This window comes from Myxine glutinosa, chromosome 1 (assembly GCF_964187855.1).
Source record: "Myxine glutinosa chromosome 1, kmMyxGlut1.1, whole genome shotgun sequence".
Lineage (NCBI taxonomy): Eukaryota > Metazoa > Chordata > Myxini > Myxiniformes > Myxinidae > Myxine > Myxine glutinosa.
The window spans coordinates 55,005,928-55,021,435 of NC_136261.1; the positions used below are offsets into that span (position 1 = coordinate 55,005,928).

Consider the following 15,508-nt stretch of genomic DNA (forward strand, 5'->3'; position numbering starts at 1 on the left):
GATTATCTCGTGCCATTTATTATAGCCTCACCTTTGTTTCCTGAGGCTATCAGTTCTGTTATGCAACTGTGACCATCGTTACCCAAACATCTCTTGCTCTTCCATGAGTCTTGAGTCTCGCTCTTGTAGAAATAAAGAAATCTCTGGTGAGTGCCGACATGGCTGTGGCTTGTTTTCTTTTCTTTTTAAGGAGCGGTTTTAATTTTGCAGCTCTCATCGACTCCCCACTGAATGTACTTTATTTCAAGTATTGCAACGGGACTGGTCTCCCTAAGGGCCTAAGGGGTTAGCCAGGTTCTGCCGGAGGTAACCTGACGAGCCTTGAGCGAGAGGCGTTGCGCTAGCCCAGAGTGGGGTAATTAGGTTTATTTAACTTCGTTTATTGACACTGGATGTGCAACTATATATCAACACCCATAGCACATAGGTAGAAATACTGGTACTTTAGCTATAACAAAGGCAGGTGACAAAATAAGCAATAATTCAAAAGGGGGGATAGTGGAACTGATTGAACGTTTTTTCTAAACAAAGACTGCTCACACCTAACCTCTGTCTGTAGCTCAGACTCATGCAGGACACACGAGACAAAGCGGGGAGAGTGAAAAATATATTGCGGAGCTGGGTGGCCCTTTGGTGGTGAGGGCGAGCTGCTCAGGATTGGAGAAGGCTTTGTGCAGGGATTCGTACAATAATCCATTACTCCCTTGACCTCAGGCTTCTGGCCCTGACTCATAAACTGAACCCACACTCACCCTGCTCTAGATTCCAGATGCTTTGAATCCTCTGAGTCCCTCTATTGTGCAGGATCGAATGGTGAAGTCGCTGCAATGAAGTCTCACTGACCGGCGAACTCTCACGACTGCGTCTGTATAAACACTCTGGGCAGTGACATTGGCGCAATTACCTGATTGGTCGCACTGTCACCCTCGTGGCCTCTCCGTGATGTCATCGGCCTAAGCTCTGCCTTCTTCAGTACCATTACCTCAGAGCACAAGGCAGAGAATTAGAGGGAGGGGTGAGGATGGAGTGGTGAAATAATAAAAAATGGGGACAATATGGGGGGACAATAGCACTGAAGTCTGGCAGGAAGATAGGGATCTTTCTGTACACTTGATCCTGACAGCCCAAAGTGATTATCGGATGACTGTCGTCTTTACTTGAAGCCTGGTGTTGACTTAGCAGTTAGGGTGCAGGCTTGGGATCCTAGGATCCTGGGTTCGAATCTGGTCGATCGCTGAATTAACGCCAGGGGGGTTTACTCAGCCTGTCCTCCTTCCGAGGTCGGCAAATTGAGTACCAGTTCACTGGTACATTCCCTGTGTGTCGCAAGAGGCGACTAACAGGGTTGGTGGCAGGAAGAGCATCCGGCTGTAAACATTGCTTCAAAAAGGGGACTACGGTGCCCAAAAAAGGCCAAATCCCGCTTTGCGTGGAAAAATGTCCACCAAAGGCGGTTCTATTTTGTTTTGTCATCTTTACTTGGTGGTGTAATGTTTAAAGCGTCCGCGCCGAGTCCTTGGAGGTCGGCGGTTCAAACCCCAGCCTAGTAAGCAGGTAGAGAATTAAAAATTGTGCTGCATCCTTGTTTGCCGTTTCTTATTGAAAAGGTTAAGAGCACAGGCAATCCTCATACATTGGCATCCATCGGGAGGAGGAAAGTCCACCTTAGGAAATGCACCACGGAGTGCGGCGAGAAAGGCGGCGCCATTATTGTGATGTTGCTTGTACCCAGAGTGCCCCAGGAAGTGACGCCACTTCCCCCAAACTTAATGGTTGCGTTTTTCTTGTCTTACAGTCCTATGTTGTGTCGCCTATGTTTGTCTGTATGTACTTGTATGTGAGACGTGCACCAGCTAAACTATGAGCCTTGGATCATGTTAAAAAGAAAACAAAAACGAATTAATCCCCTTCTACAACCTGAGTCCACCCCCTCCCCCCCCTCAGGAAGAGTTTTATGGACGTGAGGTGGTGCTGGCTGATCGCGAGGCAGTGGAACAGGGAGCCGAAGAGATGCTGAGGGAGGCTGTGGACCAAGATGTAGTTCTCCTTGTGGTTGGAGACCCCTTTGGGTCAGTCTTCATGAAGTTTTAGATTTAGAAGTTTTAGATTTTTTTTTCCTTTATAAAACACAACTTGTGCTTTCCAAACAGCACTGTTTATATGATATTGCAATTGGACAAGTAAATGGCATATTCATTTGTACTAACACACGTGTAACGTACACAAATGGTTTCCTGTACCCCTAAACACACATAACATTACAAGAGAAATAATAATGATGGAAAAGACTTGTTTTTAAATAAACTAAGAGTTCATAGAACATGTTACCCGACGCTGTTTTGAAAAGGGACGACATGGGCGGGGTCTACGAGCAGAGAATTTGATTGGTCATGATGACGTAAAATGTTTTAATATTTCTTCCGAGTGCTGCTAAATGTAAGGGTATTGAAAGTGATAAAAGGGTGATTTGTGTTCTACAGTGTTGACGTATATAATTCAACTGAAATAAAACAAGAAGACGTCATGCAGAGCATGATACTTGCAAAATCCGCCCCCCCCCCCCCAATAAATAAATTCCATTGATACAGCAAATTTTCCATTTCATCAAGGTTAAAATTGACAATCTTGATCAAAGCTTGGGTCAACAAGAAGAAAAGTGACAATTTTTCAGATGAAAAATGATGATTTTGTAAGGTTGACCTTGAGTTGACCTTTGACCTTTTGACCTCAAAAATAGTTAGTTTCCCTATTTAGTGACTCAATGTGCAAATGCTGTTCAATTTTCAAGTCAATCGGATGAAAATTGAGGATTTTAAAAACTTGGCCTATGTTGACCTTTTGGCCTATATTGACCTCAAAAATAGTTGGTGGTTGAATTCAGTGACCATATATGTAAATCCTCTTAGAATTTCAAGTCAATCAAATGAAAATTGGTGATTTTAGAAATTCGGCCTATGTTGACCTTTTGGCCTATGTTGACCTCAAATATACTTGGTGGTTGAATTCAGTGACCAAATATGCAAGTCCTCTTCAAATTCAATGTCAAGGCAATCGGATGAAAATTGAGGATTTTAGAAATTTGGCAAAGTTGGTGACCTTTGGCCTATGTTGACCTTTTGACCCCAAAAACAATAGGCTTCTCAATGGGGACGACCTATACAGCTTGGTGAAGTTTCGTGACGATCGGTTTAGAATTGTGACCTGTAGGCAGGTGACAGACAAACAAACAGACAGACAGAACCACAAACGCAACTGACCAATATGTATACTTGAAAAATCTTCGATTTTGCAAGTAATAATGATTTTAAAGGTCGTATAAGTTTTTTTTTCAAATGTTAACCGCCGTTGATGCAGCGTCTTTTACACCACCTTGTTTAACACATTTAATTAGTTATTATGTGCTTGTTGTTTGTGTCCTTTGTAAACACCCTCAAAAACAGGAAGTTTCATGTTTGGAATGATTTTTGAATTGTGTTTGACTGCCAGACACGCAGACTAACATAATTATCTCGCTCCTCTCTGCGCATGCGCGATCGGGACGAATTTAGATCCAAAGTACTGCTAAGTTTGTTTTGCGATTCGTGTTCAAAATATAATATTCAATTGAAATTAAGTTGTTCCTCGATCATAAACCGACAGACGGACAGAATTGGACCAATTGCTTTCGCCCGCTTTTCCCTTTACGTGTGTGCGGTAATAATTTAACAACGGGCTTAAAGAAGGATATAAAAACATAGACTAGGTATCTGCTTTCCTCCATCAAATGATAGGTTTCTGGTGACAAAAACATTTAGAATCTAAGAACATGATTTTGTTGCTCAGCTGGGACTTTGTTTTGTCTTCCTTTTTTCAAGGGCAACAACTCACAGTGACTTGGTTCTTCGTGCTCGAGCCCTTGGCATTTCCTGCCAGGTTGTCCACAATGCTTCTATCCTCACTGCTGTGGGATGCTGTGGCCTACAGGTATGTTTATCTCTTCTTCTTTTTTTTTATCACTTTGGGGAATGTGAAAGATATCTGATCTACACTGTCCTTGCTGTGCTTGTAAAGTCCTGGTTTTTATTCTGTGACTCGGATAGTTATTGTGACTGTAACTTTGTTTTTTGGGGGTTTTTTTTGTGATAAATGTTAGCTCTTTCACGAGCCTCGATTCTGTATACAAACCCCCCCCCCCCCCCCCCCCCCCCCAAAAAAAATAAAAAAAATACGGCATGCATGGGGAATTTCCTGATAGAACCTGCTCCAACTCTTCCACTTGAAGACGTGTCCCTTGGTGTGGCGGTTAAGCTCTTAAGAGAGACCACCTCTTACGTCTCTTCAATCATATCGATGTTGAATGAAATTAATTGAACAATATTTTGTCTCGTTATGCCTCTACCCACAAAGGTGGCCAGAGGCATGTTTTCGGGTAGGCCGTCCGTCCGTCCGTACGGGCTAAACCTCGTTTTTCTCAGCCACCACATGCCCGATTGAGACTAAACTTTCAGGGTAGGAGCGACACGCATGCACAATGTTTTTCGGATAATTGTGACGTAATAGGTCACATGGTATAGCAGCCATCTTGGATTAAACACGAATTAAAACAATATTTCCTGGAAACCACTGAATGGAAAAATTTGAAACTTGGCACATTGTCAAGTACTCCCAATGGGGAGCAAAAGCATAATGATGGCATCATCAGTGAAGTGGTTTACCAGCCAGAAAAGTTTTAATCGAATGCCTTATCCTAAAAATCTGAAATTGCATGCACATGATCTTTGACTCATTTGTATTGAAATATTAAATTTATGACATCACAGGTCACATGGTTTGGCAGCCATATTGGATTGAAGGGAAATATTAAATAATTATATCTCTGAAACCACTTACCCTATCGATGCCAAATTTTACAAATATAATCTAACACCATTGACGCATATAGGTTGAAAATGATGATGTCGTAGGTCACGTGGTTTGGCAGCCATCTTGGATAGAAAAACGTACCTTATCTGATTAACATGAAACTTCACAAACGTGATCCCCTACCAATACATATGCAAAGTGTACATTTTAAAGGTGATATGCAACGTGGTTTGGCAGCCATATTAGCATGAAAGCCGATATTTAAAAAATTCCCGTCTCCGAAAACACTTTACCGATCGATGTGAAACCTGTCGTGTGGTAAAAATGTGATACTTCAAAACAGCCGAAGGGATTTAAACCAAACTTGTTTTTAGGGCAGTGAAAGAGGGCATCTACCCATTGTCACGGGTGGGGACTACGCAGAAACATATTGGCGACACAGTCGCATTACTCTAGTTTTTCTTCTGACTTTATTCTTTAAAACACACAAATACATTGTCCTTTATCATTGACAGGAAGGAGAACTGTAGCTTAGGAACATAAATATCACATGAGTGGCCCATTGCTTTTTAACATTAATCTATTGATGTGTACAGAGATGGAACAGGAGAAAAAACAGTTACTTTGGGTTGCCTTGTATATTGACTATGGCTCGAATTAGTCAACACCAGCATACAAGATCCGTTGCTTCATTGTTGGGAATACCAGTCTTTGTGTAATTGTGGAAAAACGTTTGTTGCCCTCGCCAGAGGAGAGAGTATTGCATTGAGTCTGTCTGTCTGTCTGTCTGTCTGTTTGTCCGCACAGAATAAATATGATTTTCTCTGCAACCGTTGGTCCGATTGACAGGAATTTTTCACCATACGTGCAACTCCACCTGTATAATTTTTAAATGATAATTATGACGTCATAGGTCACGTGGTTCGGCCGCCATCTTGGAAAACCGAAAAACTTTGCACCTCTAAATCTCCAAAAGCACTGAATAGAAAAAATTGAGACGTGGCTCACTGTAAATAACTCTCCATGGGGAATAAAATATGTTAATGATGTCATAGGTGCCTCCATTATGACGTCATAATTTGACAAGTGCAAAACTTCATCCAATGAAGATGAAATTTCTTGAGCGCCATGTCGGCATAAGCTGGTGGAGGAAAAACAAAATGACGTAATCGGTCACGTGGTTCGGCCGCCATCTTGGAAAGACACATGAAAGCCCACAGAATCTTGTTTCTCACAGTCTGAGAGTCCTTTAAGCGCTTTTTTTGCAAACTCCAAGCAGGCTTTCATGTGTCTTTCACTGAGGAGAGGCTTCCGTCTGGCCACTCTGCCATGAAGCCCAGATCGGTGGAGTGTTGCAGTGATGGTTGTCCTTCTGGAAATTTCTCCCATCTCCACACAGGATCTCTGGAGCTCAGCCAGAGTTACCATCGGGTTCTTGGTCACCTCTCTTACCAAGGCCCTTCTCCCCCGATTGCTCAGTTTGGCCGGGCGGCCAGCTCTAGGAAGAGTCCTGGTTGTTCCAAACTTCTTCCATTTAAGAATTATGGAGACCACTGTGCTCTTGAGAACCTTCAATGCAGCAGAGATTTTTTTTTAGGCTTCCCCAGATCTGTGCCTCGACACAATCCTGTCTCTGAGCTCTGCAGGCAGTTCCTTCGACCTCATGGCTTGGTTTTTGCCCTGATATGCAGTCAGCTGTGAGACCTTATATAGACAGGTGTGTGCCTTTCCAAATCATGTCCAATAAATTTAATTTATCACATGTTGACTCCAATCAAGATGTAGAAGCATTTCTAAGATTATCAAGAGAAATGTGAGGCACCTGAGCTAAATTTCAAGTGTCATAGCAAAGGGTATGAATACTTATGTCAATGTGATATTTCAGTTTTTTCTTTTTATAAATTTGCAAAACTTTCTAAAATCCTGTTTTCTCTTTGTCATTATGGGGTATTGAGTGTAGATTGAGAGAAAAAATGAATTTAAACGATATCAGCATGAGGCTGCAACGTAACAAAATGTGAAAAAAGTGAAGGGGGTCTGAATACTTTCTGAATGCACTGTACATATCTCCGAAAGGGCTGAATAGAAAAAATTGAGACATGGCTCATTGTAAAGAACTCTCCATGGGGAATAAAATATGTTAATGATGATGTCATAGGTGCCTCCATTATGACGTCATCATTCGACAAGTATAAAACTTCATCCGATCAAGATTAAATTTCTTGAGCATAATCTAGGAATAAATTAGTCTCGAAAAAAAAAAATGATGACGTCATCGGTCACGTGGTGCGGCCGCCATATTTGTTTTAACACAAAAGCCTTTTAAAACCACTGAAAATACATCCTGGCGAGGGTTTGCAATCTCTAATTGCTCTTTTTCTTGTTGTTTTGTGCTCCTGTGCACTTCTATATGTTTTTATATTGCTTTGAGAAGGATTACTATCTATAACCTTGTGTTCCTTCTGTGTCCATCACTTTTGATTCTGAAGAGTTCCTGCTGTCATAGAGTAATAAAAATGGTACCGTTGGAACCGCTACATTAAGCTCCAAGTCCTGCTGAAAGGCATTTAAAGGTAACCTCATCCTCATTTAAAGAACCCTGCTCCTTTTAGTAATGGAAGATGGTCAATACAAAAGACAGGATGCCTCTGGCTCGCCAAAATGCACGTAAAGCTTTCGCAGCAAGAATTGCCACCGCAATGTCTTTTATTATAAAGGGCCCATTTGTGATTGTAATCGCATATTTTTTGATCATTCTCATTAAAAGCATTGAATTTGATTGATTTTGTGATATCTTTTGTTTTGTCACTTTCCACCAATGACACTCAGCTGTGGTGCAGACTGTGAAGGGGTAGGGAGAGGACCTCTTATGCAATGTTGCCGAATCTCACAGGCCTTACCAGGTTGCATAGAGAAACCGAACCTAAATTATGAGCACCTGGAAGACCACCAGCATACAATGGCCTACTCAAGCAAAAGACTTGGATGTTTAATGTGCACCAGCGAAGGCTCGTAAATGGTCCACCCAGCCTAATGTCCCATCCGATGGATGGCGAACTCATTGATGTGTCATTTGGTGAGGGTGGGTGTCTAATTTTGCAATTTTACCAAAAAGTGGAGGGGAGGGTATGGCTGTATCTGTAACGAGTTTCAGCATGTCTGTAATTGCTTGTCCCCGCAAGTCCCGTAAAACTCCCGCAAATTCTGCCTCCCGCAAAAGTCCCCGTAAAAAAGCAAGTCCCTGGTGTTGGGCTAGCGGCTAGGGTGCCAGCTTAGGATCCAAGGATCCTGGGTTCGAATCCCGGTCGATCGCTGAATTAACGCCAGGGGGGTTGACTCAGCCTGTCATCCTTCCAAGGTCGGCAAATTTGAGTACCAGTACCACTGGTAATTCCCTGTTTATCGTAAAAAGGCGACAAACAGGGTTGGCGGCAGGAAGGGCATCCGGCCGTAAAACATTGCTTCAAAAAGGGGACCAAAAAACAACAACAACCACGGTCCCCGAAAAGGCCAACCCCCGCTTTGCTGGGAAAAATGGCCTCTAAACGGTGTTTTTTTTTTTTTTTTTTGGAATTGCTTGATCTGAACTCGTTTGATAGATCCTGCCATCTCAAATTCATGCCGTGTAGTCTAGTAGGAAGACTAGGTCCCCCTGCACCCCCCGGAGATATACTTCTAATCAGTGTTTCTAGATTGGAAATAATGTGTAGAAAATGACTAGCTATGGCCCCAAGCTGAAAAAATGTCCCACATACCATTTTTTATGCAAATTACTGCTGCAAATTTTATGCAAATTTTTGATGAGGAGTAGAGTTGAGGGGTCTTTGAGGGCTTCATCGAGGTGCTCTCGGTTGCAAGACTGGGTCATTCTGAGAAGCACAGCAGGGTCAGAGATCATGATGTTCTCCTCCTCAGTGAATCTCTCCATCAACAGCCTCTCCATTGCCTCACACACTGTTTTGAGGCAAAAGAGGGACTTTGCGTAGGCCTTTCCACTGAGAACACCTTTGAGAGATCCACTTGTTACTAGTTGTGCCTCAAAGAGAATCTCTGCATATCCAGAACCACGCATCTTGTGTCCAGTGAGCATCCCGATGTAGTTCATGGATGTGTGGAAGGGTCCAATCGTTACTACATGACTAGCAAATTCATTTGGCCAGCGCCAGATGATGGGAAGGGCTTTCATGCAGACACCCAGATCAAATGTATTCAGGACCCATCTCTGACCCACCTCAGCAGTTGCTGCCTCGGAACGCTTCAGTAGCTCACGAACAACTGCGTTGTCTGTGATCGGTTGGTGGATAGGCGTGCAGTAGTCGACTGTTGATTTGCTGGGTGGGGGAGAACCAGTTGCAGAGGTGAAACCCCCTAGCCCAGGCACAGGCTACAGGCCATTGCCATGCCATGCAGGCACCAGGCACAGACCGATCACAGACAACGCAGTTGTTCGTGAGCTACTGAAGCGTTCCGAGGCAGCAACTGCTGAGGTGGGTCAGAGATGGGTCCTGAATACATTTGATCTGGGTGTCTGCATGAAAGCCCTTCCCATCATCTGGCGCTGGCCAAATGAATTTGCTAGTCATGTAGTAACGATTGGACCCTTCCACACATCCATGAACTACATCGGGATGCTCACTGGACACAAGATGCGTGGTTCTGGATATGCAGAGATTCTCTTTGAGGCACAACTAGTAACAAGTGGATCTCTCAAAGGTGTTCTCAGTGGAAAGGCCTACGCAAAGTCCCTCTTTTGCCTCAAAACAGTGTGTGAGGCAATGGAGAGGCTGTTGATGGAGAGATTCACTGAGGAGGAGAACATCATGATCTCTGACCCTGCTGTGCTTCTCAGAATGACCCAGTCTTGCAACCGAGAGCACCTCGATGAAGCCCTCAAAGACCCCTCAACTCTACTCCTCATCAAAAATTTGCATAAAATTTGCAGCAGTAATTTTGCATAAAATTTGCAGCAGTAATTTGCATAAAAATGGTATGTGGGACATTTTTTCAGCTTGGGGCCATAGCTAGTCATTTTCTACACATTTTTTCCAATCTAGAAACACTGATTAGAAGTATATCTCCGGGGGGTGCAGGGGGACCTAGTCTTCCTACTAGACTAGTGGCTGTAACTAGAATTAATTTGCCATTCTATTCTTTGCTTTGAAGCATTGAACATTTTGCTCTGTCAGTTGGTGTAAGTTTGAAAACTTTTCGACTTCAGACTGCATTCTTTTTTCTCGCGCTCTTTGCTATATCTTACAGAACTACACGTTTATAAACTATTATTCTTGTCATTCGTTTCCCCCAGTTAGCTTTCTGCTCATTCTGCCTCCTTTTCCATCCGTGGGATCCAAAGCTGTCGGTCCAGACCCATTTTGTCATGACTGTGATTAATTTGGTGTTGCACCTGCGACCTCTTGGACCATCATGAATTCTGTCTGTGTCTATTCATATCTTTGTATATTATCATCACCATCCCACTTCCACTTTGTGCTATCCGCTGGCCCTGTTTACAATTCCCTTGGAAGTTTACCGAAATTGGATTCCTTTCAACATATACGTATCTGTTTCACTTTGTGTAATTTATTTGAATTTTTTTAAATGTGTTTGGCTCCACCAAAGTGTTCCCAGAGTGAATCGAAAAGTTTGTTAATGGTAGTGACGTATGTACTTTAAGAAGGTAAACATATTACATTACATTGTTTTGAGAAGAGTCAAAATGAATTCTGGCCACACACAACCACATCCTGAGCAAAGTATGTAACTTTGTTACTATAGACTTTCTTCTTGCACTCACGGATTAATACCTGTCCAATTTAATGAATTTGGGGCTCGTGGATTGAAGGGCATCCAACTAATCAGTTTGTATCTACAAGAAGAAGGCTGTAAAGCAAGCAAGAAGAAGAAGAGACAAGAAGAAGGCAATTATACGGTCTCAGTGGCCTTAATAGAGTTGTAGTGTGGTACCTGGGATGGGGGGGGGGGGGGCGCTGTGGGATTCACACAAACTCCCCATCCCCTCCAACTTCCCCCACCACACAAACTTTCCTTTACTTATTTTTCGATTTCAGATCAGTGGGGCTCCCGGATGGGGGGGGGGGGGGGGGGACTCAGCAGAAGTCTGAACTTCACCCTCAAGAGATGTCCGAGTCATTCCTTGAAACATAAATCACAGCCTGCAGTCTAAGTGGAGTACTGCTCTCCCTTGTGGGCTGGCAACCCAACATCACATCTGTCTCTCCTGTGTTCTGTGGAATCCAAAGCTCTTATTATTATTGGAATTTACCCCAATGAGGCCAAAGCATAAGGCCTGTTGCTCTCACATTGCAGACAGGTCAGTGGCTGCTATTTTCCCACCTCAACTATGGTCTAGCTCCATCTGCTCTCTCAGCCCTCCGACCCTCCCCATAGCTCCTCCAGGATGCATGTATTCTTCCAGTAACTCCTTCCTGATTAAGCAAAAGATCCAGGCTTACTTTCTCTTCCATGATTCTTGCTCCTGTAAAGAAAAACAAATAATCCAGGCTTAAAGAATTCCCATTCCCATATAAATTCCCATATACAAAACGTAATTGTCCCTTGTCTACAAATGTTCTTGTATTTGTGTACACTGATGTCTACTAATGTCTTGGTCCAACATGTTATTTAAGCACAAGCTCCACCATGAGCCTTAGATCAATGTAAAATAAATAGCCCCGAGTGGACTGAAAGTCATCTCTTGAGGTTGAAGTTCAGACTTCTGCTGATTTGCCCTCCTCGCCTCCCACCGGGAGCCTTCCTGATCTAAAATCGAAACCCGAGAAATTGTGCGGGCTACCGTCTTGTATCCATGTGTTAATTTTCAGAACAATCAGCCGGGTGATGAGAGAGCGGAAAAAAAAAAAGCAAAAAGTTTACGGATGGACTTACGGACACCATTTTATAAGTTTATCCCTTCGAGTTTCGAGATAGAAATGACCTAAAAAAGAAAAAATAAGTTAAATAAATAACTAATAGGTGGCATCTTTTTTTCTTTCAGGAAACTGATCATAAAATTACTGTTGTGCCTTCTCACAGTTGTACAGCTTTGGTGAGACGGTGTCCATTGTCTTCTGGACGGACACTTGGAATCCAGAGAGCTTCTATGATAAGATTGCACGCAACCGCAGCATGGGCCTACACACCCTCTGCCTCCTCGGTATGTGGTCAGTGGTTCAAATCATGTTTTCCTCGGGAAAGTGCCCTCGTCACATGGCCATTGCATGTATTATTATCACTGTTGTCTGGCTGAGTTTGTTTGTGTTTGTGCTTTTCCATGGTTGATCTATTGGCAGCATACCTCATATGAAAAAAAAACAAGCAAAAAAAAAAACCCACCGTTTAGAGGCCATTTTTCCCCGCAAAGCGGGGGTTGGCCTTTTTCGGGGACCGTGGTTGTTGTTGTTTTTTTTGGTCCCCTTTTTGAAGCAATGTTTTATGGCCGGATGCCCTTCCTGCCGCCAACCCTGTTTGTCGCATTTTTACGACATGCAGGGAATTACCAGTGAACTGGTACTCAATTAGCCGACCTCGGAAGGATGACAGGCTGAGTCAACCCCCCTGGCGTTAATTCAGCGATCGACCGGGATTCAAACCCAGGATCCTTGGATCCTAAGCCGGCACCCTAGCCGCTAGCCCAACACCAGGCTCCAGAAGACAATGGACACCGTCTCACCAAAGCTGTACAACTGTGAGAAGGCACAACAGTAATTTTATGATCAGTTTCCTGAAAAAAAAAAAAAAAAAAAAAAAAAATGCCACCTATTAGTTATTTATTTATCTTTTTCCTTTTTTAGGTCATTTCTATCTCGAAACTCGAAGGGATAAACTTATAAAATTGTGTCCGTAAGTCCATCCGTAAACTTTTTGCTATTTAAAAAAAATTTTTTATACCTCATGAATATATATGTATATATATTTAGCATGAAGTGTTCCGCAGTGTTGTGGTTTTGGAGTGCGGGGTGGGTAAAAGTTGTGGGAAGGGAAGAGGGAGGCTTAAGTATTGTTGTTGTTTCTTTTGTTGTTGTTGTTGTTGTTTCTATACAATTACTTTGTCTCTGTGTTTGTTTGGCTTTGCACACCAGGCGAGTTAAAGAATGAAATCTCTTGGTGTGCTTATGACATGTTCGGCACCGGCACAGCAGGTGCCTACAATTCCTTTGTTTGCTTTGGCTTCTTTTGCTTTGAAAATCGGAACACCTCGGCTTACTCTGGTTTTTGGAGGTGGCGGGCTGTGAGGCCGAGTGCTGTAGGTATCAGATGGCACTCCAACGTGTCTTGAATCTGAACCTGCTGACTTGACATCCCCTGAAGAACTTTTGATCACGTGCTGTTTTGCCATCTGTGTAACTGACTTTTCATGTTTTTCGCCCAGACATTAAAATGAAGGAGCAAACGGTAGAGAATATGATGAGGTGAGGAGCAGTCACTTTGCCATTTATGAAGCATGATGTGATTTTTTTTGAAAACCTCTCAAAATGGGCGATTTCTCCCATCAAGGCGTTCTTTTGGTTGGTGTTGATACTCGTCCGGTCCCTTTGTCTCTTTGTCCATTGGACTGCATTGCCTTGTCTCGGTATTGGTGGTGTCTGCAGAGGTCGACGTATTTTCGAGCCACCACGGTTTATGTCTGTGAGGCAGGCAGCCGAGCAGCTCCTGGATATCGTGCAGCGGCGGCGGGAACAGGGAGATGGAAACTTAGGCAAACATGGTGAGAATAACACTGTACAATGTTCAATGTTCATATTCAAAATGGCGGCCACAGTGCTCGGTCAAGAGTAGGTCGAGTTTGAATATATTGATGATATAAAAGTGCAAAGCCACCGCTTTGGATTGGTGGTTTCTGTACGATATGCAAATCCACATTCCCATGGCACACTGCCATTTTGTCTTTTGAAAAAATCTATAAAAGTCCTTATTTTCCTTTTTAAATTGTATGAGTCACTTTGTCTGACTTGCTCAATGAGTAAGCATTTTGCTGCCCTTTAAAGTTCCTTCATCTTTGGCGTGCAGATTTGACTGAGAACACAATATGCGTGGGTTTGGCACGGGTCGGAGCATCTGACCAACAACTTGCTGCTGGACCGCTCGCTGCCTTCATCCAGGCAGACCTGGGCCCACCACTTCATTCGCTGATCGTTACTGGTCATCTGCACCCGCTGGAAAGGGACATGCTCTCTCAACATGCTTTGCCTGGCTGGACCTGGCCAGAACCTTACGAGGACCACACGAAAACACCAAACACGACAAACGCAGAAGCATGACCACGTCAATCCATGCTTTTTCTCTCAGTTTCCACCCAAGTTTGCAGTGGAGTTGAACATGGGGGTCAGGTTTGCATCGCATCGAAAACCGAGTTCAGGTTGTTATTTTGAGCACGTGGGAGTGAGTTTGGAGTGGAACTCCAAGCCGCAAGGATTTGCAGCTTCCTGGCGCTCGTTGCCGCTGTCTCGTGTACTCACAAAGATCAGTCTTGGCCACGTGGGCTTTCTGTCTCGAAGAGAGCAATCTGCCGCTGAGGCGCATGCTTCAACCGCCGCTTCGTTTGACGATGTGTTGACCGATTGCCCTGGCTAGCTCGCTGTCTTGATTGTGAACAGTGATTCAGGGCATTATTTGCTTTTTGAATGCAGAGCCACTGAGTGAGTTTGCAGCATAATGAAGTGCATCCTTTGGTAGGAAGTGCATTGGTTAAACTTCCATGTGGTGGGTGCTCTTTGCACCCGAGGCCTACAGATCACCTTGAGATCAAAAGTGGAATGATCGGAACTCATAGCTATGCTCTAGCTGCTGTTTTAATTGGTGTCCCTAAGAAAGAAAGTAAACGATGTCTCAGCGAGTTCTCTCGTTCTCTCTCGTTTTCTCTCGTTCTCTCTCGTTCTCTCTCGTTCTCTCTCGTTCTCTCTCGTTCTCTCTCGTTCTCTCTCGTTCTCTCTCGTTCTCTCTCGTTCTCTCTCTCTCTCGTTCTCTCTCGTTCTCTCTCTCTCTCTCTCTCTCTCTCTCTCTCTCTCTCTCTCTCTCTCTCTCTCTCTCTCTCTCTCTCTCTCTCTCTCTCACATACATACATACATACATACATACATACATACATACATATATATATATAAAAACAGGAACTGAAATGTGAAATTAGTCGTACTCCTGGGGAGGAAGTGGTAAGGGATAGATTTATTTCCACCCCTTGCCATTCTCCATGTTCTCATGGCCTCATTGCATGGTGCAGATTTCGGCCTACGCCACCCCCACCCACCTTTTGCCTTCCCTCCTCTCCGTCACAGCGCACCCAAAACTAACGCTGCGTCTTGTCGTGGGAAAGTGGCTTTGGCAAACATTTGTGCATAAGCGTTCCCACATGCTCCTCGGTGTCCGTGGGCCCAAGTGCTGTTGGGCCACGGAGCTGAAGCTGCGATGGAAAATCTGGTGATTTTGAGCCTTGAGAGAGGTGATTGCCTTGTAATGAGCCAAAGGAAACCGCTTTGTTTTAAAATGCAAAGCGGTGTAATTGCTGATCAACAATAATCCGGACGTTAGTTTTCTTTTCCCTTGGTAAAATAATCTTGCAAAATGCGTTGGTTTGCTTCCAAATTGAGTTTTTCATTTTCTCCCTTCAAGCTTGGGGGGCGGGGGGGGGGGAGAAAATTGTGATTTTGAT

At 43.7% G+C, this 15,508-nt stretch overlaps 1 protein-coding gene across 3 annotated transcripts; it reads left to right on the forward strand.

Annotated features, from left to right (window-relative positions):
* Positions 1 to 1,564: 1,564 nt before the first annotated feature.
* DPH5 (diphthamide biosynthesis 5) lies at positions 1,565 to 14,695 on the forward strand. 3 transcript variants are annotated; one of them, XM_078771856.1, is made up of 7 exons: positions 1,565 to 2,069; positions 3,855 to 3,963; positions 11,896 to 12,016; positions 12,942 to 13,001; positions 13,232 to 13,271; positions 13,452 to 13,567; positions 13,870 to 14,695. In XM_078771856.1, the coding sequence occupies exons 1-7, from the start codon at positions 2,011 to 2,013 to the stop codon at positions 14,118 to 14,120; spliced, it is 756 nt and encodes a 251-aa protein (XP_078627982.1). In that variant the 5' UTR covers positions 1,565 to 2,010; the 3' UTR covers positions 14,121 to 14,695. The 3 variants fall into 3 exon arrangements, with proteins under 3 accessions (XP_078627982.1, XP_078627985.1, XP_078627991.1); XM_078771865.1 differs by having other exon boundaries at positions 1,944 to 2,069; positions 11,896 to 12,023; XM_078771859.1 differs by lacking the exon at positions 12,942 to 13,001 and having other exon boundaries at positions 1,920 to 2,069.
* The last annotated feature ends 813 nt before the right edge of the window (positions 14,696 to 15,508 follow it).